At 41.2% G+C, this 24,383-nt stretch overlaps 2 protein-coding genes across 16 annotated transcripts in view; one reads left to right on the top strand and one right to left on the bottom strand.

Annotated features, from left to right (window-relative positions):
* Positions 1-136: 136 nt before the first annotated feature.
* FBXO7 (F-box protein 7) lies at positions 137-22,292 on the bottom strand. 3 transcript variants are annotated; one of them, XR_011534609.1, is made up of 10 exons: positions 21,926-22,060; positions 18,009-18,303; positions 13,676-13,903; positions 12,261-12,402; positions 9,095-9,178; positions 5,711-5,806; positions 3,806-3,982; positions 1,958-2,778; positions 1,824-1,861; positions 137-822 (listed from the first exon to the last, which is right to left on the bottom strand). XR_011534609.1 is itself a non-coding variant. In XM_070599821.1 (9 exons), exons 1-9 carry the CDS (start codon positions 22,045-22,047, stop codon positions 433-435), a joined length of 1,572 nt encoding a protein of 523 aa, XP_070455922.1. In that variant the 5' UTR covers positions 22,048-22,292; the 3' UTR covers positions 137-432. The 3 variants fall into 3 exon arrangements, 2 of the variants coding, with proteins under 2 accessions (XP_070455922.1, XP_008521093.1); XM_070599821.1 differs by lacking the exon at positions 1,958-2,778 and having other exon boundaries at positions 21,926-22,292; XM_008522871.2 differs by lacking the exons at positions 1,958-2,778; positions 21,926-22,060 and adding an exon at positions 21,717-21,862 and having other exon boundaries at positions 18,009-18,151.
* The window catches only part of BPIFC (BPI fold containing family C), a 53,161-nt gene continuing 51,040 nt past the window's right edge, over positions 22,263-24,383 (top strand). For 4 of the 13 annotated variants that reach the window (XM_070599826.1, XM_070599832.1, XM_070599824.1 and 1 more), the window contains exon 1: positions 22,310-22,435. The gene's annotated coding sequence lies outside the window, so the exon portion shown is untranslated. Of the gene's footprint in view, positions 22,436-24,383 lie in introns of all 13 variants that reach the window. The other 9 variants (XM_070599827.1, XM_070599835.1, XM_070599828.1 and 6 more) reach the window with 5 other exon arrangements.

Genomic DNA, 24,383 nt, shown 5'->3' with positions numbered 1-24,383 from the left:
AAAATAATCCCCCACAACAATCTGATGACACTGAATAGGTTCTCTGATCATTCTGAAATGTCCAAGTAACGTTGTGAAGCTGTTCTGAATATTTATTACATATCTTTCTCTAATAAAAATCAAGACTGCCATGTAATTTACACGTAATTATTTTTAATCTGGTACAGAACATCATCAGTGAACCACCTTTATTCTAGAGGGGAATTCAGAGGGAAGTCAGCAGCCAACTATCCCCCGGCCAGCCTCATCATGCAGTAACCTTTGGGCCGTGCCACCCCTGGAGCTTTAAGTACATCTACTGAAAAGCTTCTCTGAGTGCATTTCTCAACACCACAAGCAGAAAACACTAGGGATCAGCACCCCAACAAGATGACATCCGTAGCTTTAAAACACAAAACCAAAACAAGCTCCAGAAGTGACATCATGAATCAATTACATGAATGGTAGCCGGCTGTCAGCTGACCGACCCCTGCTGGGTCTGAAGGGAAATCTGTCACTGGGGCCACCTCGCCCTGGCAAGATGGGGCTAGGTCCTGGAAGTGGGCCAATTGGATCAAAACGTGGTCTGAGTGGAGGGAACTGGCTGGGTGTCTCCCCAGGCCCAGGGATGAGTGAATTGATTGGGTCCCCAACATAGGGAAGTGTTAGTCTTTCATCATATTCACCACCAATAATTCCTGGAGGAAGGAGAGAGCTGGGAGGAAAAGGCCTGGGGTGCAAGGGGTTGGGATAGAATGGAAGGGGGTGGGGAGACGATGGCAGGAACATCACATGCCGCCCTCTCTGAGCTTCTTTTCTTTGTTTGTGCCTCTTCTTGTATAGCTGTAGAAAAACAAGAACAAGATATGGTAAGTGATTGGATATTTCCCCGAAGTTCCAGTCTGCCTTCACTGTATAGATCTATCCACACTTTTCTTTTCTCACATGACAAAGGCAACAAACAAAGAAACCAGGGCCCAGAAGAGAACTCTGACCAGTTTCCATCTGCATGAATCAAGTCATAGCTCTGAATACAATGCCAAATTAACTCTGTTCTTTAATCACACCGCAACTGAGCAATGGCCAATTTGGAGTAACGATAAATCCAAAGGAGGGATAACTGTGTGACATGTACTTTTAAGACTAAAATCTAGAGCCCTCAAGTTGATAAGCAATTTTAAATCAGCCTCTTTTGAAAGTGGGAAATTTAAATATTTGTTGACAATACCATGCCACAAAATGTAAAGTTACAGTATTGAGGGGGCAGCACTTAAATTCACTTTTTCACCTAAATTATGTCCCCAATGGATCCCAATTTAAACGACAAAAATTAGATGCCTATTTTAGGGGATGGAACATATTCCTAAAGAACAATCCTGCGTATTTCGTACACATTTGAGGACTTTCATTGAATACTATTCTCTAGTCCTTCGTCCCAAGTTTTTCTCAGTCCTGTCAATGTCTTTGATAGTAAGCATCTGCAAATATAACAATGTATTTATTCTTTTCATAATGTGCTATTCTCACTAGCTGAACGGCCAGACTACTCCAGCAAAAAACTCAAAAATTTTTTGCAACAGAAGAAGAACGGAGAATGTTTTATATTAAGTAAAAGTGAAAAATAATCATTGTGTTAAGATTTTCTTCCTGTGTAATTACAGGAAAGTAAGGACTAAGTCGAAGGTAAAACTTGAAAACATTTTCATTTACTGAAAATTAGCAACAAACTTAATGAAAACAGATTTCATTATATAATAATAAAAGTGAAAATATGCTCTTAATGTATTAATTCATTAGTTATTTCTGAGCTATGAAAATTAGCCTTGATATTTAAAAATACCTACTTCTTTCCAATCTGTGTCTCGAACTCTCACAGTACTATCTACAAAGGAAAAACAAGAAATATGGACTTAAAAACGCTTCATTCAGCCAGCATTCAACAGCAGGTTTGCTTTTGTCCCAGGAAACTGAAACTTACGCATTAAGCACAAGAGGAAGATGAATCATCTGTTCACCAGCACTGTATCATTTAGACTTCCCTGAACCTAACTCGAACGCCCTCTTGATGGCTGAGGGCAATCGTCAAGGTTCTGTGCTCCGTGGCAATTCAACAGTGACTCCCTCAGGGCTGCAGAGGGCCACAGGCTGCTCCCCCTGCACTAACTGTCCCACCACATCCCCCCCACCCCAAGTCTCAAGTAGGCGTGTCGGCTGCTTCTAACCTCCAGGCTCATGTTACACCAAACTGGGTGACAACTTCTGAACGTCTGGTCACTACTGGAGGTAAAGCTGACTTGAGGCTTTTCTCCATATTTGGGTTATTTTCTCTCAATCATGTTCTGAATGACTCGACTTTCAGAAGTATGACCATGACTAAGTATTTTTTAATGTACTTATTTACTTGAAATATGTGAAATGAGGAAAGAAGAACCCCTTCAACTTTAAGTCTAATGAAGAGTTCGCATAAAAGGTAGCGACGTCTTCTCTACAAGTTATTACACTGGCACAAAAGGAAGATTTATAAAGGTTCCGACCGGTAAGGTTGCATCCAGAGGGAAATTCATGATAAAATCGGAACACTCGGACTACAAACGAGCTTCAGGACCAGAGTCTGGAGACGGGCAGAGGCAGGCTGTACTTTAAACTGAACGTGAATAGACGTGGAAAAGGGTATCTGTTCCTTTTATGAGTATTTTATCACAGCCTGTTTTCTTTGGGTTAGTTCTTCCATAACTGTTGGTCATTTGGTCTTTCCATTTTAAGTTTTTTCAAATTTTTTGAGATGACACTTGCTGCCTCCTAGAACAAAACAACATTTTAAACTTTGGACTCAGGGGCATGAATAAAGTGAAACTTAGGAATCAAGGAGGAAGAAAAGGGAAAACCAGGTCATTCACACTTCTTAAATTTTGAAGTTTTAAAAGAAAAAAAAGGTTTTTAACAATCCAAATGATTCTACTTGATACTCTTATTTAAGGAAAAAAAAAGGGCATCTACCCACTAGATTTTTATAGTTGATAGGGGTTATGTTATCATATATGCACCATCATTCAAACTTTTTTGATGTGAACCACAAATATTTTACATTGCAACACAGTATATACCTACATATATGTAACTGAAAGAGAAGTTTACTATTTTATGAAACCCATACTGATTTTTTTTTTAAATGATCCATTAAATGGATTTCATGACCCACCCCAGGTTCAAACCACAGTTTAAAAGAACGTTGATACATAGTAAAATGGTGGTGGCAGAAACTAAGTTCCACAATCAGGCTTCCAGCCTTGTATCGGGAAATCCTGATACACAAGGCAAAGGTCTCTCACGTTTTAGATAACTTCTCCCCATCCCCAAGTCCCACCGTCATCACCGCTGCAATGATCGCCAGGTCACTGCAGATGTGACTACACAGAAACATAGCTTCCCCAGCAGCACGCCACAGTGGAGCGGGGCTCTCTAACTTGCACACTGGTCACAACCATGGAAGGAGTTTAGAAAAGCAGCAGATTTCTAAGTCAGATACTAAGGATGATCTATAGAGAGAGAACGAACCTGTCTTACTTCCATTTTCCTATCCTGAAATAGTCTACTTGGTCTAATAGCTATTTGTGTTATGGAAAATACAAAGATGAATGGGGAGAGTTTTTAGAACATAGGCAGGATATATGAAGCTTAGAATCTCTTTACAATACAGCTATGTTACGATTATTTGCAACTCAAAAAAAAAAAAAGGCCTGCAACAGAAAACTTTTGGCAAACTGAGTAATTAAGACCTCAATAACAAAGAGCCCTTTTCTTGTTAATATGTCACCAGGGAAATCACCTCGAAAATCCCGCAGATATAAACACCTCCACAGAAGTGGGTCATTCGAAGCAATGAAGAGGTCATGACAAACTGCAGACAAAGACAGGACAGAACGAACATCCAAAAGTCGGAAGATCCGTAGTTTCAGCTCCAATGGAAGGACTACCAACCCAAACACATCTGGCAGGTTCAGTGCTAAAAGGAAAAACAGAACAGGCAGCAGTGAGTAAAGAACATCTGGTTGCCCCCACAGCCAACAAAAGTCGCCACTCGTTCCTTTCTGAAGAGGTGACAGGTTAGATGGCAGTCTCAATTATTCAAGCATATGTCACCTACAATGAACATTCAACCCCAGGGTGACTACATCACTACTGCTAACTCTAAGCCCCTTATTCCCTTTACGTTTTAGTAGAAAGACAAATACTTTTTAATGCAGAATAACTAACTATGACAATTTCTACATACTAGCCAATGGCCTCTTTTTGTGTCAAGCAATATTCAAAGCAACAAAAAATTCTCCGTTCAACTTCGGAAAATGGGTAATTCATTGGCTTTTATAATTGGTTCCCAATGCTGCCACTTACTAGCTGTGTGCCCTGGGGCAAGTTATTTAAACTCTAACTCAATTTCCTCATCTTTAAAATGGGTTAATAATATTACTTACCTCAGTGAGTTGAGAATTAAATGTGTTAATACATATACAGTCATGTACCGCATAACCATGTTTCGGTCAACAATGGGCCACATATACAACAGTGGTCCCATAAGATCAGTACCATATAGCCTAGGTGTGTAGTAGGCTATACTATCTAGGTTCGTATAAGTACACTCTATGATGTTCACACAATGACGAAATCACCTAACGATGTGTTTCGCAGAACAATATCCCTGTTGTTAGGTGACACATGACTGTAGAGTGCTTAGAATAATGTTTGCACATAATAAGCACTCAAGTGTTAGCAACTACTATTATTTGATGTCTAACAGGCTAAAAAAAGGAAGGTAGATAAATTCAGAAGCTGGAAATTATATGCCAGCTAAAGGACTGTGGTGGATGATGATTCTCAATCATTTTCTACCCTATAATTATACTTCTCCACCCCACGACCATCAGGCTTGGCCATTTTGACTTGTTTTGTCCAGTGGAATGTGAGTGGAAGTGGCATATCATTTCTGAGCAGAAGATTTAAGAACCAACACATGGTTGGGCCATGGACTCTCCTTTCCCTCTGTCCCAAGAAGAACACATCTTGGACAAGGACTACTCCTCCACACAAAATATGTACATGAAGAAGAAATAAATGTCCACTTCGAGTCACTCAAATTTTAAAATATTTTTAACTACAACACAGATAAGAGAGAGTTGACAAATATCAGGATCTTGAGTGAATTATAAAACTCACTGAATTATAGTTTCATCACCTACAAAATCAAATTTACTTCAAATTTGTTAGCATTAAATGAGAATGCCTGTGAAATATCCAAAGTACCTAGCATAGAGCCCCAATAAATATTGTTTAAAAAAAACTTACTCAATTTATAACCTCTATATTATTTACTTATGTATTTATTGAACAGCTATTATGGGCCAGCCCCTGTGGAAGGCCATGAGAACACAAAAGTGAGTAAGACATATTCCCTGCTTTCAAGGTATTCATAACCTTTGGTGGAAACAGGTCATATCAACAATTATGATACACTGGAAAATGAACTACAATAAAGATACGTATAAAATGTTGTGGAAATATAAAGCAGAAATGAATAATATTTAAGGAATTAACATTTAAACTTATTCTTAAAAGAGCAGAATTTCACTAGAAGGAGAAAAGAGGAAAGAGTCGGATGTCATAAAGTGACGAGCACAGTACATAAACTTACTGTTTGTTCTAGCCATTCAACCTGTAACAGTTTATCACCTCTCACCTTGTCGGGTAAAAGCCAGAAGCGGGTACACCAGCTGGTCTTTGAAGAGACGTGAGAGCTTCTGAAGATCTTTGTATATCTTGGCTACATTTTCCCCTAGAATATTTTTTAAAATAAAAAATCAAAACACAGAATCAAGTGGAAAAATCTGAAATGGTGTCCTCTACTTCTGCCAAACCAAATCAAAGCAGTAAATAAATTTTCACAAATAATTCCTACATAGACAGACATGAACTAAAGACTTGGAAGCAACCTAAGTGCCCATTAAGGGATGAATGGCTAAAGAAAATGTGGTATATATACACAATGGAATACTGCTAAGCCATAAAAAAACAGATGCAATCTTGCCATTTGTGACAACATGCATGGACTTTGAGGGTATAATGCTAAGTGAAATAAGTCAGAGAGAGAAAGTCAAATACTGTATGATCTCACTCATAAGTAGAAGATAAAAACAACAAACACATAAGAGACAGAGATTGGATAGGTGGTTACCAGAGGGGAAGCAGGGAGAAAGGAGGGCGAAAGGGGTGATTAGGTACGTGTATGGGGATGGATAATAGTCTTTGGGTAGTGAAAATGATGCAATCTACAAAGAAATTGAAATACAATGCTATACATCTGCAATTTATGTAATGTTATAAAGCAATGTTACCTTGATAAAAAAAGTAAAACAAATTTTTAAAAAATTAACAAAAGAAATAAAACAAAGCAGTTTCCAACTCCAAAAACATTTAAAAAATAAAAATCCCATATCATCAAATTAATAGAGCTGTACCCAACCTATATAGCTCATAGGCTACAATTACGGTAGGAAAAACTGTGGTGTGAGATTCACACACCCAACAAAGATTTACTGAATATTTACGAATCTTTCCTGGGCAATGGGGGTACAGTGGGGAACTGCTCTTGTGGAGCTCAGATCCGAGCAGAATAATAATAGTATTTATCACATGATGACTATGTATCAGCATCTCTGTCACGCATTTTTCAAGCTTTCTTTCAAATCAGCAGTTCTCCCCAAGTAAGAGAGAAATACTATTATCCCCATTTAAAAACAGGACAAGGTAGCAAGAGCCCGTCCAAGGTCTCACAGTAAGTGGCAGGGCAGGATACAAACCTAAGTCTGGCTCCAGAGCACTTGTTTTAGCCTCTAAGCTGCTACACAGTGTGGTCCATGGATCACTACAAGCGACATCACCTGGGAACTGTTTAGAACTATTGACTCTCAGGCCCTACCAGAGACCTACTTAATCAAACCCGCATTTTAACAAGATCCTCAGGTGACTGACATGTACATTACAGCATGGGAAGCACTGTCAAACTGCACCTGAAGTTCCCACTTCAGTTTTCCTATCTATTTACCAAGTGTATAACCTTGAACCCTGTGACCCACACCTGTTTGCTCACCTGTTTAAAGGAGACACCACCAGTGCACCAGAGAAGAGTGGTTAAAATTTAAAGCTCCACGCACAGTGCCTACTATACGAGTAGATAATCAGTTCATGCTTGCTCCCTCCCCATTCCATACTTACGTATTTCACTATCCAGAATAAATAAAACACTCATTATAACTTGATTGATAATAAAAAAAGATATGCAGCTAAACTCTAAATCTCTGTTGCATGAACTACAATTTTGAGTTGAAATCAAATATCAAGATATTTTAAAAATCATTTTGGTTCATGGCCTTTTTTCAAGTGTGAAAACATTTTCTTTAAACAAATTTTTTCCTCCAGTGACCTATTATAAAAGTAATTAGGAACTTATAAATAAAAGGATAAATAACAGTACCTAGTATGTACTAGGTACTATCCTATAAGCCACAGTAAAAATTAAAATGACTTGTCAAATGAGCAGTACTATATTAAAAATACTATATTAATTTAGTCCATAAACCTATAACAGAATTAACTTTCTTCCTCCCCTTTCCCGCTTCCTTATTTAACAGAAACCAGATAAAGAACACAAATCTGAGCTACATTCCTATAAAAGTTGTTTTTAAAAAACAGGCCTAGGAGTCCAATCTATTCCAATGCTAAATTCTACCATTTATTAGCTCTGTAACCTTAAAGTAATTTAACCCCCTCTAGACCTGTTTCCTCATCTATAAAATGGGCATAACAACCTCCAGTGCTATAACATGTAGACTATTTCCACTTCCCGTAGCAAGGTGCTCCCTAGCATGGAGATGAATACTCAGTTCCAACAAATTTCAAGTTTTCCTGATCCTAAAGGTAAGACCCTCTTTACAGATTTATCAGTCTACTTCATGCATTCTCAACAGGGGTAATAATACCCCAGATAGGGCAAAAATTGGTTCTTGGGGGAAAAACCTCCAGCTATTACATTGATTTGTGTCGCTCCTAAGGGCCAGTGTATACAAACAAATATACAGTATGTCTATGGTGTCAAAATATCACGGAGGAGAATGATTGGGGGAAAAACATATACAAAGGCTCCTTAGGGGATTGATAATGAAAAAAAGGTGAGAAACACTGGTCTAGTATGACAGTAAATGCTCAGAGACCATCCTAAGTATGCATTCTGCCGTCTCCTTTTCCTATCAGGGTTAGTCTCTCAGGGACTGATCTCCATGGGAACTGACAAGGGGAAGTCTCCAGGCCTTCAAAGCAAAGGTCTAGATCTAGGCAGCTTCCCTTAAAAGATCTTGCTGTAAACGCCCTCTCCCCACCATGCCACACCACCCTCCTTAGTTTACTCAGAGGATGAAGTGGAGTAGCAACTGTAAAGGCACACGTCCAGCACGAAACAAGCACTTAGAAGCTGTTAGTCCCTCTCTACCCCCTCGCTTCCCCTGGAACCACCTGCCAGCCTCGGAGACTTTGGGCTTAACTGAAAAAAGAAAAAAGAAAACTTGCCTTCTTTGTATCTATTAACAATTTCACAGAATAGAAGCAAAACCATGCTTGGAATGCAAACTTTTGGTAAAGTTCCAATCTGCATCAAATAGCAACCAAGTTTATATAGGTTTAAGCAAACATTCTGAGTGCAGTTTTTCCTCCAATAATCTTCAATAATGAAGTTGGACTGTATGGTTTCCACAAAACACACATCTTCTCCATGTTGGTTAAATACAATGCTAGGAAAACCCACAAAGATTAATTCAGAAACGATAAAGCATCAATAGTGTGCAATGCATTATTTTCCATAGTGTCATTCCATAATTGCAGTAGAAACATAATTCAGCACTCCAAGACCCTAAGAAAAACAGGAAAGAAACAGAAACTCTGCAACATTGTCTTGTACTTGCTTTAATCTCATTCAGAAATCTTCAGTCTTTTGAGTATTACCTTTCAGTTGTTTTTTTTTAAGTGAACCTCTCAAAGCTTCACCCCAAAAGTTAAATCATGGTTATATTACCTAGTTCCTCTTTGCAAATAAAAGATGCTGGCAGCAGCTGCAATCTTTTCACACTTCTAATCTCACTGTTGATTTTCAGTGTAGCTGTAAATAAGCAGAAGAAAAATGATGAAAAAGTTTTGTCACTTCATCAATTGCCTTTGTTTTTAAGAATGGGTTTGCATTTCCTTGTCCCCAACATACAAAGGACACATTATACAAAACAAACTGCTCAATATCTACTGCCTTCCCTCACAGTAAGTCCAAAGTATAAACTAGCCATCGCATGAAGTAAAATTACTCTGAAACACCACCTTAAAAACTACAGTGATGGGGCCAGCCCGGTGGCACAGCGGTTAAGTGCGCACGTTCTGCTTCAGCAGCCCAGGGTTCACTGATTCGGATCCCAGGTACAGACATGGTACCACTTGGCAAGCCATGCTGTGGTAGGCGTCCCACATAGAAAGCAGAGGAAGATAGGCACAGATGTTAGCTCAGGGCCAGTCTTCCTCAGTAAAAAGAGGAGGACTGGAAGTAGTTAGCTTAGGGCTAATCTTCCTCCAAAAAAAAAAAAACAAAAAAACACTACAGTGAGCATTTATATAAAATCCACTACATATTACCAACAGGACCTTATTACTAACCGAAAGCTATGCAACAAGGTTAATAGGAGACAGTTGAACACAATAAAATCTTTATAGCTAATGAGGTCACTAAAAATTCCATTTATTTTTTATTTAACCTTTGGCAATGAGTCTTCCCTTGTTTATTAAAAGAATCCTGCTAGTTTTCACAGCATCCTCTCTCTCTAGACCTGAAGGACCAATACTCTTGACATCACCAGAGGGTTCAATTTTATTCATATACACAAAGGCGCACTTCATCTCATTCCATGAAAGAGCCAGTGATGTGCTCTTGCATATGTGCACTGGGCAGGATGTGTGGGGTGAAAGAAAGATTTAAGGACACACTGCTCCTTTTCAAAGAATCAAGCCTGGAATGGCTGTCTGCCATGCAAGTCTGCAAGCAGCTGATTTGCCAAAAATAGCAGGACCAAGGGAACAACATATCAGAAGCTGAGAAATCACCAAGACATTTAGCAGTTATTTTCTTTAAGTATCCTGAAACTAGTAAACATGTTGTTAGAGTGCCTTTATAAGAAATTGAGGCAAAATTACCACCTCACATCTACTATTTGGTGACTTCAACCTTGCAAGTTATGAAGTGATGTAGAATGATCAGATGAAGGCAGAAACTGTTGACCCTCTGTGTATAAGAATGACCAACTAAAAGTTACATTTGCTGATTGTGATGTATTGTTGCTAGGGAACAATTCTAGGGAAGTTGCTAGGTCCTAGTGCCATCAGATAGAAATGTCCTGACAAATGTGGAATACCACCAAAGCCATGAAAGCTGAAATCTTGAGACTTTTAAATAACATTTCAAAGAATCTAGTGATTAAAAGGAAATAGCAGAAATTACATAATAGGGACCTAGATCTTTTTTTTTTTTTTGGAGGAAGATTAGCCCTGAGCTAACTGCTGCCAATCTCTCTCTTTTTGCTGAGGAAGACTGGCCCTGAGCTAACCACTGTGCCCATCTTCCTCTACTTTCTATGTGGGACGCCTACCACAGCATGGCTTGACAAGCGGCACCATGTCTGCGCCAGGGATCCGAACTGACGAACCCCAGGCCGCCAAAGAGGAACGTGGGCACTTAACCACTGCACCACCGGGACGGCCCCTAGAACTATCTTTCATTTCAAAGATCAAGACAGCGTAAGTCAGTGGCTTTCGAAATAAATTTTAGCAGGAAAAAAACATTTTTCAAACAAAATCTTACAAGGAACTTCAATAAATGAAAGAGACAAACATATGCTGCTCAAGGTTTAAGTGGCGACAGGGGTTTTACTAAGGCTCCTCCTTGCTTCCCTCACAGCAGAAACCAGGGGCTGCAGAACATGCTGAAAACCACGGAGCCGAGGCAGAGCATGCAGTGCCTCCCATCTAGCTAAAAGGATAAACCCAAAATCAAAACGGAGCAAAAATTCTCGTCACTCAAATGGATCTCCAGGATGTGTGATGACGAGACTATTCAATACACAGACCGCCGGTAGTTGGTATGGACCTCTGGGTAGCATCTGAGCTAAAATGAAATACAAAAATGGAAAGGATTGCTATCCCAGTGAAATTTCTTAATATAAAGGGGAAAACTAGAAAAAGAAACTCTACGCAGAGTGACTTTCTCGGGGGTGGGGGAGGGAGGAAGGGCAGGAATAAAACACATTCTAAGGCCTCAGAACCATTCGCAGTGTCTCTATGCATTACTGCTCAGAGACGCCAAACGGGGTAAAAAGAGACCCCAGCTCAATCTCACCTCTTACCACTCTTAGTCTGAGACCTCAGTCAAAAAGACAAAAAACAGGGGCTGGCCCAGGGGCGTAGTGGTTAAGTCTGTGGCCCAGGGTTCACAGGTTCAGATCCCGGGCATGGACCTACACACTGCTCATCAAGCCACGCTGTGGCAGTATCCCACATACAAAGTAGAGGAAGACTGGCACAGATGTTAGCTCAAGGCCAATCTTCCTCACCAAAAAATAAATAAATAAAAAAGCCATCCACAGACATAAAGAAAAAGTGTTCTTCAAAGAGTTCATACAGGGGCTGGCTCCGTGGCCGAGTGGTTAAGTTCACACGCTCTGCTTCGGTGGTCCAGGGTTCCACTGGTTCAGATCCTGGGCACAGACACAGCACTGCTCATCAAGCCATGCTGAGGCAGCATGCCACATGCCACAACTAGAAGGACCCACAACTAAAAATACACAACTATGTACCAGGGGGCTTTGGGGAGAAAAAGGAAAAATAAAATCTTTAAAAGAAAAAAAAAGAGTTCATATGTAATAGACTCATCTCACTATTATCACAACTCCCCCTAAAGCAAAACAGTCACAAAGTTAAGACAGCAACAGAGTGTGGCTGCCCCAAGAGTGAAGGATGCTTACCTAAACATCAACCTCGTATTCTATAATCTTTCAGACTTCTGTTATCAGTGGACTAGGGATTACGCAAAGTTGAGAAGACTCGTAACTACATCATGATAGCCAACCACGGAAGTGGCTATAAAACCTTCAGGGAGAAACACGTTAAGTAGTCGCAAACTAACACCCGTAACTATGCCATCCACTTACCATTGATCACGATCAGGTTTCCCAAAGGCACACAGGTGAGGGCAGCAGAGCCACCCTCGCAGAGAGGATGCGTGTACTGCAGCTTATACACACCGCCTGACCTCCAGTTCTCTGGCATGGACACAGCCTTGGCTTCAGTCCCCTGGGCAACGAAATGAAAGGGAAACAGATAATAAAGGTGTTACTCCCAAAAAGATTAAAAATCCAAGAGGCCTCTAACTTATCGAGAAATAAGCATTCCATAAAGTTCCCTTAATAAAATTTATCAAATCATTAATATTGTATTAATAAAATTTTGATAGAAAAATGTTACAATATATTATCCTCCATCAAAATTTTTCTTCAAATAGATAAAATAACATCAGAGATAGGGACCGATTTCTTTCTTCAAAGATACTTCTGTGCCTAGCAAAGCCATATCATTATTCAAGACCCCAGCTCAAATATCACTTCCTTTGTGAAGCCTTTTTCCAAAAAAATCCTGTTTCTCATTCCCTCTCCTTTATCCCCTAACATTCTGTTCGTATTTCTAATGTTGCATACTTCTATTATGTTATTTACCATAACACATCATAATTTTCTTTTTGTTTCTCTCAACTTACGGACTCATCCTGATTCCTGGCTCAGCGCATGGCACGCTGCAGGTGTTCAATGGTCAATGAATTACTCTACACCTTTGTTACTCATAACATGACCCACAGACCAGCAGCATGACTACTGTGTGGAAGTATGCAGAATTGCAGGCTCCCCTCTAGGCTTATAACAGAGTCTGCATTTTAATAAGAGCGCCAGGTATTCTTGTGCACAATAAAGTCTGAGAAACTCTACTCTAAATGTTCTCTGTGAATCTCTGGCATCCTATATTTGTATATGTCTCTCCTAGGATTTAACCAATATAGCATAATGGTTTGTTTACTTTCTCTCTCCCACTCTTGGACCATCAGCAACCTGAGGGCACAGACAAAGCACTGCACGTGACATTGGTAGATAGTCATCAAATGGAGAATGAATGAATGAAGGTAAGCAACGACAGCATAAGAGCAATGTCCCTCTTCCAAACTGCATCTTATTAACTTTCTGGGATTCATAGAGCCATTAACATAAAAAATAACCTAGTGAGCCATCTATCTAGCCATGCCCAATCCACACTGCTGACCACATTTATCTCCATATCTTCATATATAATCTTCTGTCTTTATGAAGGAGAAAAAAAGAACAGAAAGAGAGAAGGAAACATTTACTGATTGCCTACTGTATGCCCACCACTGAGTTCAGCACATTCCATTTAATACCTAACCACATTTAATGAAGAAATCTAGAATAGCACAACGCCCGAGTGATGTTTATTGATATAGCCCCTTTCCCAATGGGAAACTTAAACCCCAACAAGATGTTTGTTCTGCTTGTAGTCTTACCTGAGGTATGTAACCCGACTCCAACATGAGCAGATGTAAGGATACTATCAAGGCATCATTGGGATCAGAGCAGTCCGCTGACTGGTAGAGGGTCTCTAATGAATGTGGCACCTGTCCTTCCGCTGATTCGCTGCAGAGCATTGGTTCTGAGGGATAGAAACCTGTGCCTTCTTCCGTGTCCACAACATCTTGAATTGACTCAGCTTCAAAATTTTGACTAGGCCCCAACTAAAAAGGATAACAAAACAATGAATTCATTAAGTAGACTTTTATTTTTACACAGTATATTTTGTATCCTAAAGTGAACTGAGATTGGTGCTCAAAGCCAAAGCCCATTATTGGGTTCAGAAATGGGAGACATTTTAAGCAAGTCCTCCTAAATAAGTAAGCCTGTAATCTACTCCTCCATCCAGAATTCCTTATCTCCATTAATCCTGGCTGATATGCCCAAAACCTGGAAATCATCCTACACTCCTCCCTCTACCTTACTAAACCCCACCCCCAATCTGATCAGTCTTCAAACTTGCACTGAATCTATCTCCTAAATCCATCTAAAATCCAGCCCTTCCCTTGGCTTAGGAAGGGGCTCCTTCAGACTCATTTATCTCCTGACTTCCAGCAACAGCCTCCCCAAGTATCCCCGACTCCACTTTCTTGTCTTCCAATATATTCCACCCACTGCTGCCAGTTTTTTAACAATTAAGAATCCAATTATGTCCTATGTCCAAGCTTAAAATTTGCCCCTATTTCCCCAATGCAGACAGCAGCATTTCCCTAAATCATGCTTTAGAATGTGACCCTAGATGTTCTCAGGAAAAAAGTGGTCTACACTCAAATAAGTTTGGAAAATGCTACATGCTACAGCCACCTAACCTCACCCTCCATATTCACAAAATACATTTTGGCATATAAAGCTCTAAGAAATCCCATAATAATAATAAGTGTGCATAACGTTCAGCCAAGAAACACTATCCTCTTCCCTCAACACTCAGTATCCCCTTAACACTTACTTATAATCTCACGAAACAAGTTTTTCCTAGAGGACACACTGAGAACTGCAGGCCTACAAAATAAAGTCCAAACTCCTAAACTGCTTAGCATACGAGGCCCTCCATGACCTGATCCCTAACTCTGCATCAAGTGCACTTTCTGCTAGTCGCTTCCTCTCCACTCTAGTATTCCCCACCCTTCCAGAGGTCACACAGACTACCACTCTGCCTTGCAAAGGCCTCGACTGTTGCGCTTGGTCACACTGTACTGCAGTTTTCCTACTCCACTTCTACAGCCCACCATCACCGCAAGCTTAGAAAGGAAGAGACTGTGTGTCACCATTTCTGTAACCCCAGTACTGTACCTGGCACATAGGAAGTACTGAATAACTGTTAGTTGAACAAATGCTTAAGGATAATATCTTACAACTTCATAATGTTTTTGTTTTTGAATCTTTTCTCATTTGCACCATACAAAAATTCTATAAAACAGGCACGACAGACGATGTTGCCTTTTTATACATGCTGTAGTTACGACTCAGATTGAACAGCATAATCAAGGTTACTAGCTACTAAAAGACTGAAATGAACCAAGGCCTCCAGACTCGCAGTCCAGGGCTTTTAGACATGACACACTGCTGCAATGCGTCTGAGTCGCCTGTGTTAATTTTGTTCACAAAGTCTGTTTCTTAGGCATGTGCTAGCTCAATTCTTAAGGCAAAGGACATGCTTCTTCTTTTTAAGTTCATATTTCCATTAAAGAAGGGGCAGAGGAAATTAAAATTGCACAGTATGAGAGAAAGGGGGGAACTGCCAGGGAGCAGGAGGCTGTTCTTCCACAACCCCTGAGGACCTGAGCCTGCTGGCTTAGAGGAAAGATTCAAATTGATGTTAGAAACTAGAGGCCAACAACAATTCACACTGCCTAAAAGAGGCTCCATCACATTCCTTAGCAAACAGAAACTACTTACTAAAACCACACAGCAACTGACTAAATCACAGAGAATTCAGGCTCATTGCTTCTTACCTATCTATTATGCCTAACTTTTGGCCATTTACTACTTACTGACAGTTATGCGGGAGAGAATATACGTGGAAAAAACATAAAAAAGGGTTCGCCTAAACTGATAATGACATGAGGGGAAGATATCAGGATGCCCTGGTGAGCTTATCAAACCTTACTCCCACTCCACGAGAACCACTGACATTCTCTGAGCCATTCTGATATGATACAATTATTTATCATCTTCACACACGTTGAAACGAAAGGAAAGGTTTGGCACCACCTCTCTAAACAGATCATTGACCATATGTCATTTACAAATGCCTGGAACAAGCGAGTGAAATGCAGTTCAGAGCTAATACATGGGTCTGATATTATGTTATCCCTGTTTCTCACTAAAGACTCAACAGGTACTAGATGAATTCCCAAATATAATGAAACAAGAAAATTAACTTACATTTAATTAGAAGAGTAAAATTTTCCTATTGTTTCAAGTTTGCCACACCCATTTTCCTTTTCTAATGCTCTCTTCTACATTTAATTAGCAGATCGTACTGTTTCAAGTACTTAAAGCATTATTTATGAGATTTCCAGCTCAGTTTCCACACTAAGATTTTACAGTCACCCTATACAAGTCTTAGAATACCAAACAACATGCTTTTGGAATGGAAATTACTAACTTGAGGCAATATTAATTTCTCAAAACTTTCCAAGAGGAAACTAGCAAAGTAACTATCACATATACTAAGAAAAGTTCCATCTTATTGGACAATTTTAACAGTACACAGAAATAAAGGGAATGGGCCCTTCTACCAGAATTTCTGAATGAGTCTATCAGCAAAAAAAAATTCAGAAACGTAATTTAAATATGTGGTCAAATATTCTTACTCATTCCCTAGATTACCTCTATGAGATAGAAACACAGACATACCTAATAATTTCTTTAAAAAGTCATAAAAATATTTTGAGTTTTGTAAAACTTTTTTTTAACTTGCTTAATCTCTCTGGGTACTATCACTAAAACTCTGGACATAGATAATTTTCATAATTTACCAATCTGCTCAAAAGTATTTTTAGTATCTGTCTACACTTAATGCCATAATTGGCACTAAGAATATTCATATTCATAAATGTATAAGGTCTGCAAGAAAAATCAAGTTGAAGTGATAAGTATACACACACAAAACAATTAACAAGAGGGCATATGTATTGGCATCAAAAAAGAAGTAATAAAAGTGACCATTTGTGCCATACAAGAAATCAAAAGGCAGGATAATAAATATGAGGTGTTTATAAGGCAATAAAGACAATTAACACAAAGAAATTAAGGAAAATTATTGGGCTGTGGTTGGCAGGGCCTTGGAAGGTGGGCAGAGATACAGACAGGAGAGGGAGGAAAGGCAGTGGACTCCAGGCTGGGTGAACGGCAAGGACTTGAAGCAGCCACAAGGTTGTGTGCGCACACGCACGCGTGTGAACGTCCTGGCGGGTAGAGGGAGAACGACAGGGCGTCTGGTCTGACTAGAGATGATAGTGCACAGGAGGGCAGAACAGAAACCAGCCCTGGGAAGGCTGTAGGGCAAGTTCTCAGAAAGCCTTAAAAACTAGGTACAGGAGGAGAGACACCATTTTCCTCCTCTGTAACATGACAGGGTTGAATTAAAGATATTTGGTCTTTTTCAGTTCAAAAATTATGAGCGGAGGTGTATCTATGACAGAGTTACTAAAAAGCAAGGGAACAACACAATAAAAGACGTGTAGGAAGATGATGAAGCTAGAAAGCAGACTGAAGAACAGACACTGGAAGCCTGGAATGGAAAGGAAAAACTGACAGGGCTTGTTAAGGGGTTGGATGTAAGGAGTCAAAAATCACTCCAAGGTTTTAAGCTCAGGAAAAAAGCAGTGCCACTGACAAGAGAGGGCAGCTGGTTTGGGAAGAAGAGAACATCAGTGCATATATTTTCAAATTTATGTTGGCATTTTTAAATCCTGGTATACATATCCTGCAAATCATTTGCAAATAACTGGACTACACAGAGCCTTAATGAGTTGGGTAGATCAGAAAAGCAAAGCTGGGAATCATGAGGTTAGAGGCAACAACAGAAGCCAAAGGATAATTTTTTTGAAGGAGTGAGTGTCTGAACAAAATAAATAGGTAAAAACTGGGTTCTTCAATGTCAGCCCAATATTGGTCCAGGCATTTAGTAGTTTAAAAAAAATTCTATAAGAATATAATCTGCAATCTACTGATGACAATTTTCCTGACTGGTACAGAATTCATCCAAGGTGTTCAGTATGATTTACCCACTACCCTATTTCTTGTCTAGATATTAATACTCACCATACTGTCATCACCCCAGACATCAGATTGGGCTGCCTGTCCTTGGAATGAATCACTCAGTTGTTCATCCTGTACGCTGGACTGACTGGAGCTGGCGGCCAAAGAGGGTTGGTCATTATTCTGGAGTGAGGAATGCTCTGAATCTGTGGATGAAGGTAAATTAGGTGCTGGAATGGCATCTTCAAGAATCAAACATATCAAGTCCCCAGAAACAATCCCATATGAAGCCAAGGTCTCTTCATCTCCAGTGAGGGCATCCTTGTTGTTCAATGTAATTGCAAACCGGGTATCAGAACTGCCAAGAAAGATGGATAAGGATGGTAAGAGCTACCTATTACCATTACCCTCAGTAATATATTCGGAACATAAATAAGGTACACAGTATGACCCTAGAAAAACTAAGTTATGAAAATAAAACAAAACAAAAATTAGAAGGTAGCCCAAGTTTTGGAAAGACTATCAAAATTATTCATTCTTATCACCGAATGCTACTAGGTTATAGATTTCTAATGGCTAAAATTCTAGCCTGGGGGATAGGATACAGTAATTCTGCATCATTAATCCATGTTTTCATCAAATCTAATCTAATTTTTTATATTTTAACATCTTTGAAACAGAGATGCTTCTTAAAATCAATGATATTATCATAGCTTAACTGACAGCATTTTTTCATTTATTGTTACATGAAACAGTGTGCATCTTAAGACTGACAGCAACTGAGAGTCAATGAAATATAGTCTTCTTAAAATATAAGTGGTATCACATCATTCCTCTGCTGAAAATTCTCCAACAGCTTCTCTCCGAACTTGGAACAGAATCCTTAGCACCGCCTTGAAAGCCCAACATCTGACCCCTACCCACTTCTCCTACCTTACCCACCTTGCGCCATCTATCCTCTCACTCGCTCTTCTCTATTCCTATGAGCTTTCCATCCGTTCTTAAGAACAGATGAACCTCATCGCAGCCTTTGGGCCTCTACATGTGATCTCCCAGATCTTCAAATGACTGACTCCTTCTCATCAATCAGGTCTCAACTCAAATGTCACCTCTTCAGAACTGCCTTCCATCCAGCCTCCAGCACTCTATTCTATTCTCATGTCTTATTTTATTATAATTCTACTATTTGAAAAATATCATACTTGTTTATCATCTCTCTCCCCCACCCCTACCATTAGAATTTAAGTTTCATAAGATCAGGTATCTTGTCTGTCTAGTTTTCAAAACTGTATCTCCAGCACTTGGCAAATAAAAGTATCTGTGGAATAAACGCAACCAACAAACATCAGTCGGCAAGATCAAGATGAGACTGAAATCAGGGCTACCTATTCGATCTCCTTACAGGCAGTTCACTTATGTTGGTTCCAAAATATGAGAGCCATGTCCTCAATGAATATTCATAATCACAAACAGCTAGATGAGTGTATACAGATGAATAGAAATTCATCCCTCCTACTGATAAGTTCAAGTTCACCCTTCTTAGTGACGATCAGTTATGATGTCTTTTCCATGGAAGACAACACAAATCTAAAAACCCACTGCTAACCAAGCTAAGAGCTCCAATTAGCCCGAAGCAATGAACTCCCATCCTTCTGCATCACAGATTATCTGACCTTGAAAAAATAACCATTAATTCATTACACAGTGGTGAGGATTAATTAACAAACCATTGTAGAACAATTTAAAGAATATTTACACTCAGCAATGCTGACTTCATTAACTTTTCGCAGCTAACAAAGGAAGAGTCTTTTGAAAATCATATTCTGCTTATTCTTTTTTACAATGGTGCATTTTCAAAAGTGCTCGAAATAATTCAACTGTTTTCCTCTCACATGTAAATACATTTTTCTTGCCAATTAAAGTGTCTTTGGTAAGGAAATTATTAAAGTTTTAGAAACTACTCCTGCTTATTAGAAAAGAAGTACCTATGCTTCTGTTTTCAAATACTTTGATAACAATGGTGATGGATGGTAATTAGTCTTTGCGTGGTAAACATGATGTAATCTACAGAGAAATCGAAATATACTGATGTACACCTGAAATTTATATAATATTATACACCAATGTTACCCAATAAAAAATTAATTAAATTAAATCTTTTAAAAAACGCTTTGATACAGGTTGAAAATCTGCCAGCTACCCAGAAAAAACACCATCCCAACTTCAGCAGAAAAAAAGAAAAAGCATCTCGAATGAACTGTGTGTTTATGGATCATTTGTCACAGCGAAAGGTTGTTTTTTTAACGGTATCAAGTACAATGTTCGCTCAAATATCTACTTTATAGAAGATGCAAAGAGAATCGTCTGCTTAATAAAAATGTTGGCCTTTCCTCCCCTTTAGAAAAAGGAAAGCGCTATTTCTAAAGCAATATATGGTTTTCCAAGAGAGAGGTTAAAAAATTGTTCTGTTTTCTGAAAAAGTGAAAAAACAATTAAGTTCATCAGGAAATGCCATCCTAGAAACTTCAGGACTTTTAAAAATATTTGACAGCAACCCCAGATCCACTTGCTCAGCAAAGAAACTTTAAAAATAATAATGTCATACGGACACATTTTAAAACTGCCAATTTATTCTAAAATGAACATACTTTCAGAAGAATAAAATTTCCTTTCACAAGCTGAAGCTTACATTCCTTCCAGTTAACCAGCCTCAACTGTAAAAACAAACCTGAAAGAGAAACTAACTTGAGTTCTTGGATAAATAGAGTCATACTGGGTTTCACATCCTTTCAAGACTGTCCCACCTGATTAAAAAATAATACTAATAAAATATACACACATATATATGAAAATATTTTAAAAAGAGAAGTTATTTTGGAAAAATCTGTGGTGGGGTAAAGATGTCAGTATGCAGAACACTTATGTTTAATACCAAGAAATAACAATAGGCACGTCACTTAATATAATGTTTAAAAGGAGTTATGTCAATACCAAACGGGCTTACTTTTAACGCAACAATGCCTTAACCTCAAAAATGAAAGAATAAGAAGTTCATAACATAGCGTCATTTTACTTAATTCCCTAAAATTAATTTAGAAAAGGAGCCACTTAATTAACAGAAAGGTTTTCTATTGAAGAATTCACCTAAAAAAACCCCAGCGAACATTTTCAATTTTTGGCACATTCAAATTCCAAGTTCGACAGCTGAATATTTGAAGAGGACCACCCTTACTTTCGTCCCTCTAACTCCCAGATTATCGTCCCCAGAAGATGCCCTCGGTGGAACAAAGCAGCCTCATCTGCGGACCCATAAATTAATAACAGAACGTGATCCTTTATTTCTCAACGTCACTGCTCCCAAACTGCAAGCTCTTCAGGGTCAACACCTAAGGCCAACGTTGACCTTAGTTTTAGCAAAAGAGCATCATCTCGCCCAGGAAAATAAAAAGATCTGAAACACGCCAACACACGAAAACTTTGCAGCGGGTGGGTCAGGGTCCCCGCGGCGCCCTGCCCGTCACCACTCCACGACTCTTAAGACCGCAGCGGTACCAGTTACGGGGGGCCTCGAATAGAGGGCCGCTTTCTAACTCCTTCCAGCACTTTCCAAACTTTTCCCCGGAAATGCTCCAACTGCTGGAGATGGTAAACTTCAATCCCTAAGCCCAGCCAAGCCCGTCATTGCCCACTTGACGTTTAAAGGGCGCGAGGACGGCGCATCCCTGCCTACCCCTGGGTTCCCTTCCTGCAAACACGGAGGGGGCGGCTCACCCTGGACGGGAACCGAGTCTCCCGCGCGCCGGGCCATCTTCTCTGCGAGCCGGGCCCCCGGCGACCACAGCCCCGCGCCCGCTCCCCGCCGGCCTGCGCGTCACAGTCCCCGGGGCCCGGCCCGCCTCACGTGACGGCCCGGGGCGGGCCCGCGCCACCCGCCCTCCCCACCCCCTGGGCCCCGAGGCGCACCCGCCGCGGTCGCCTACCTGTACCCCCAGGTGGGCAGCAGGGCCTGGCTCAGGTGCGCGCGCAGCTGCCCCAGCGTCGGCTCCGCTTCGGGCATCTCCAGAGGCCAGGTCCGCTTCTGAAGCCTGACGCGCAGCTTCATGGCGGCGGGAGGGCCCCGGGGCCTGGACCCGGCGGCGGCGGCTCCCGGAGCTGTGGGGGGTGCTGAGACGTCACCGGGAGAAGGCCCCGCTACGGCGGCCGTCCGGCTAGCGGGTCTCTGGAACCCGAGCGCTCCGCCGCGCTCCTGAGGGCGCCCCCTGGAGCCCACCCGCCGGCGGGAGAGGGGCGGCTGCGCCGAGCCGGGCACCTCCGGGACTCACGATCGATGACTCGGCGCGCAACGGCGCCGCCTGGGAGCGCGAGGGGCGCAGTGCGCAGGCGCCGAGGTGCCGCGGGACGGGTCTCCCGGCTCTTCAGCCGCCGTGGCAGTGCCAGCTCCCTCCAGGTGTGCCTGGAGCACGTAAGCGCCGGAAGGGATGCTGCAGACAGTAGGGCTCGCCGCTCCGCGAGGCGCAGATGTGCCTGACTCTTACCCCGTTTCCTCCGTGACTCTAGGTTGAGCCCGGGCTCTGGTGGTTTCCTTCTATTACAGTAGCAAAATGGTACAACAGCTTGTAGTCCGTGATTTCTGTCGGAGAGTGTATGTCACCTGTTGCTGCATAACAAGCACCTCATAGCATCACAGCTTAAAACAAACATTGTTTGTGGGGCCAGCCCCGTGGCCAAGTGGTTAAGCTCGCGCACTCCGCTTTGGTGGCCCAGGGTTCGGATCCTGGGCACGGACGTGGCACCACTCACTAGGCCCTGTTGAGGCGGCGTCCCACATGCCACAACTAGAAGGACCCACAACTAAAATATACAACTATGTACTGGGGGGATTTGGGGAGAAAAAAGTAGAGAGTAAAAAAAAGATCGGCAACAGTTGTTAACTCAGGTGCCAATCTTTAAAAAAATAAACATTGATTGTTCCACAGGTTCTACAGGTCAGGAATTTGGGCATGACTTGACTGAGTGGTTCTGTCTTGGTCTCTCACGAGACAATAGTCAAGACCTAGGCCAAGGCTGCCGTTATCTGAAGTCTTGACTCAGGCTGGAGCATCTGCTTCCTAGATGGCACGCTCACGTGACTGTTGGCTGAAGGCCTCAGTTTTTCACTGCATGACCTCCCCGTAGGATCCCTCGAGTGTCCCCATAATATGGCATCTGGCTTCCCTCAGAGCGAGTAATCTCAGAGAGACCAAGGCAGAAGCCACAATGTCTTTTATAATCTAGCCTCAGAAGTCACATAGCATCACTTCTGTCATATTCTATTGATCAAAAATCAACCCAAGTGCACCAATACCAATAGACAGAGATCATTGGAGGCCATCTGGGAGGCTGGCTACCATGGAGGGTCTGACAATAATGATGGTGATGACTTAGATGCGGAAGAGAGCATCATCAAGTTTCATCCTTGGATGCTAGCCATTGTCCAAATCGTTATAAAAAGGTTGAATAAAGTTTCTTCCAATAGGTGGCAGTACTTGTCCACATCCTGACTTTCATTCAGTACATAAACGTGCTAATCACCTACTTTGTGCCAGATAATATCCTAGGTGCTGAGAACCCAAAGACTGAAAAGATGTGTTCCTAACCCTGCAGAGCTTATAGTTGAGTGAATCAACTCTTGTCGTAGAACGTAAAATGTGTCTTGTTTGCGACAGAGATAAGAGCAGTCCTGGGGATTGGGTTAGCTACAGAAGAGTTGCTGTGCCAATAGAGTTCTTTCGTGGCAAGCAATATGGGATTGAAGAAGGGTGGCAGGACCAGGGTGGCTCATGGTGGCCAGAGCGAAGGATAGAGTGGACACATCTCAGATAAAGAAGAGCCTTGGTCTAAGCAAAGGATTGGGGACACATTCTAGGTAAGCTTCCAGGAATGAAGCTCGGAACTACACTGAAGAACTGGCCTGATGAGGAAACTACCATGACTGGGATTGCTGCTGCCATCCCACCTCACCCTGGAGAAAACTGCTGTCACCACTGCCAGAAACCACTGGGGAATGGCTGCCACCTTCAAATGCCACATGATTTTGCAGCCTCTTCCACCAAGAAAATGCCAAGCTTCCAAAAGAGCCTTTTTCCTCACCTTTCTCACTTCTAAATCAAAGGCTCATGGGGATGATCTGGTTGAGGGAGACCCATGCCTGAGTCCTGGCTGCAAATATGACTGGAATTTGGGGTCCAAACTCCTTCCTTAGGGAGGCAAGACTTATAATATTGGAATTTCCCCAAAAATAGGCAGCTGTACAAAAGATGATAGGAAGCCATGAGTCTGACAGGTGTATACCACAAGGGGCATGGGTCAGATCTGAAGTGTAAATCTCTCACTGGTAGAGTGTGGGGGATGTATTAGATCAGGGTTTCTCAACCTTGGCACTGTTGAATTTGGGGCCTC

The sequence above is a fragment of the Equus przewalskii genome, chromosome 29 (genome assembly GCF_037783145.1).
Source record: "Equus przewalskii isolate Varuska chromosome 29, EquPr2, whole genome shotgun sequence".
Classification (NCBI taxonomy): Eukaryota; Metazoa; Chordata; class Mammalia; order Perissodactyla; family Equidae; genus Equus; species Equus przewalskii.
The sequence above is the reverse complement of the archived record's forward strand: the minus strand, read 5'-3'. Positions and strand labels throughout refer to the sequence as shown.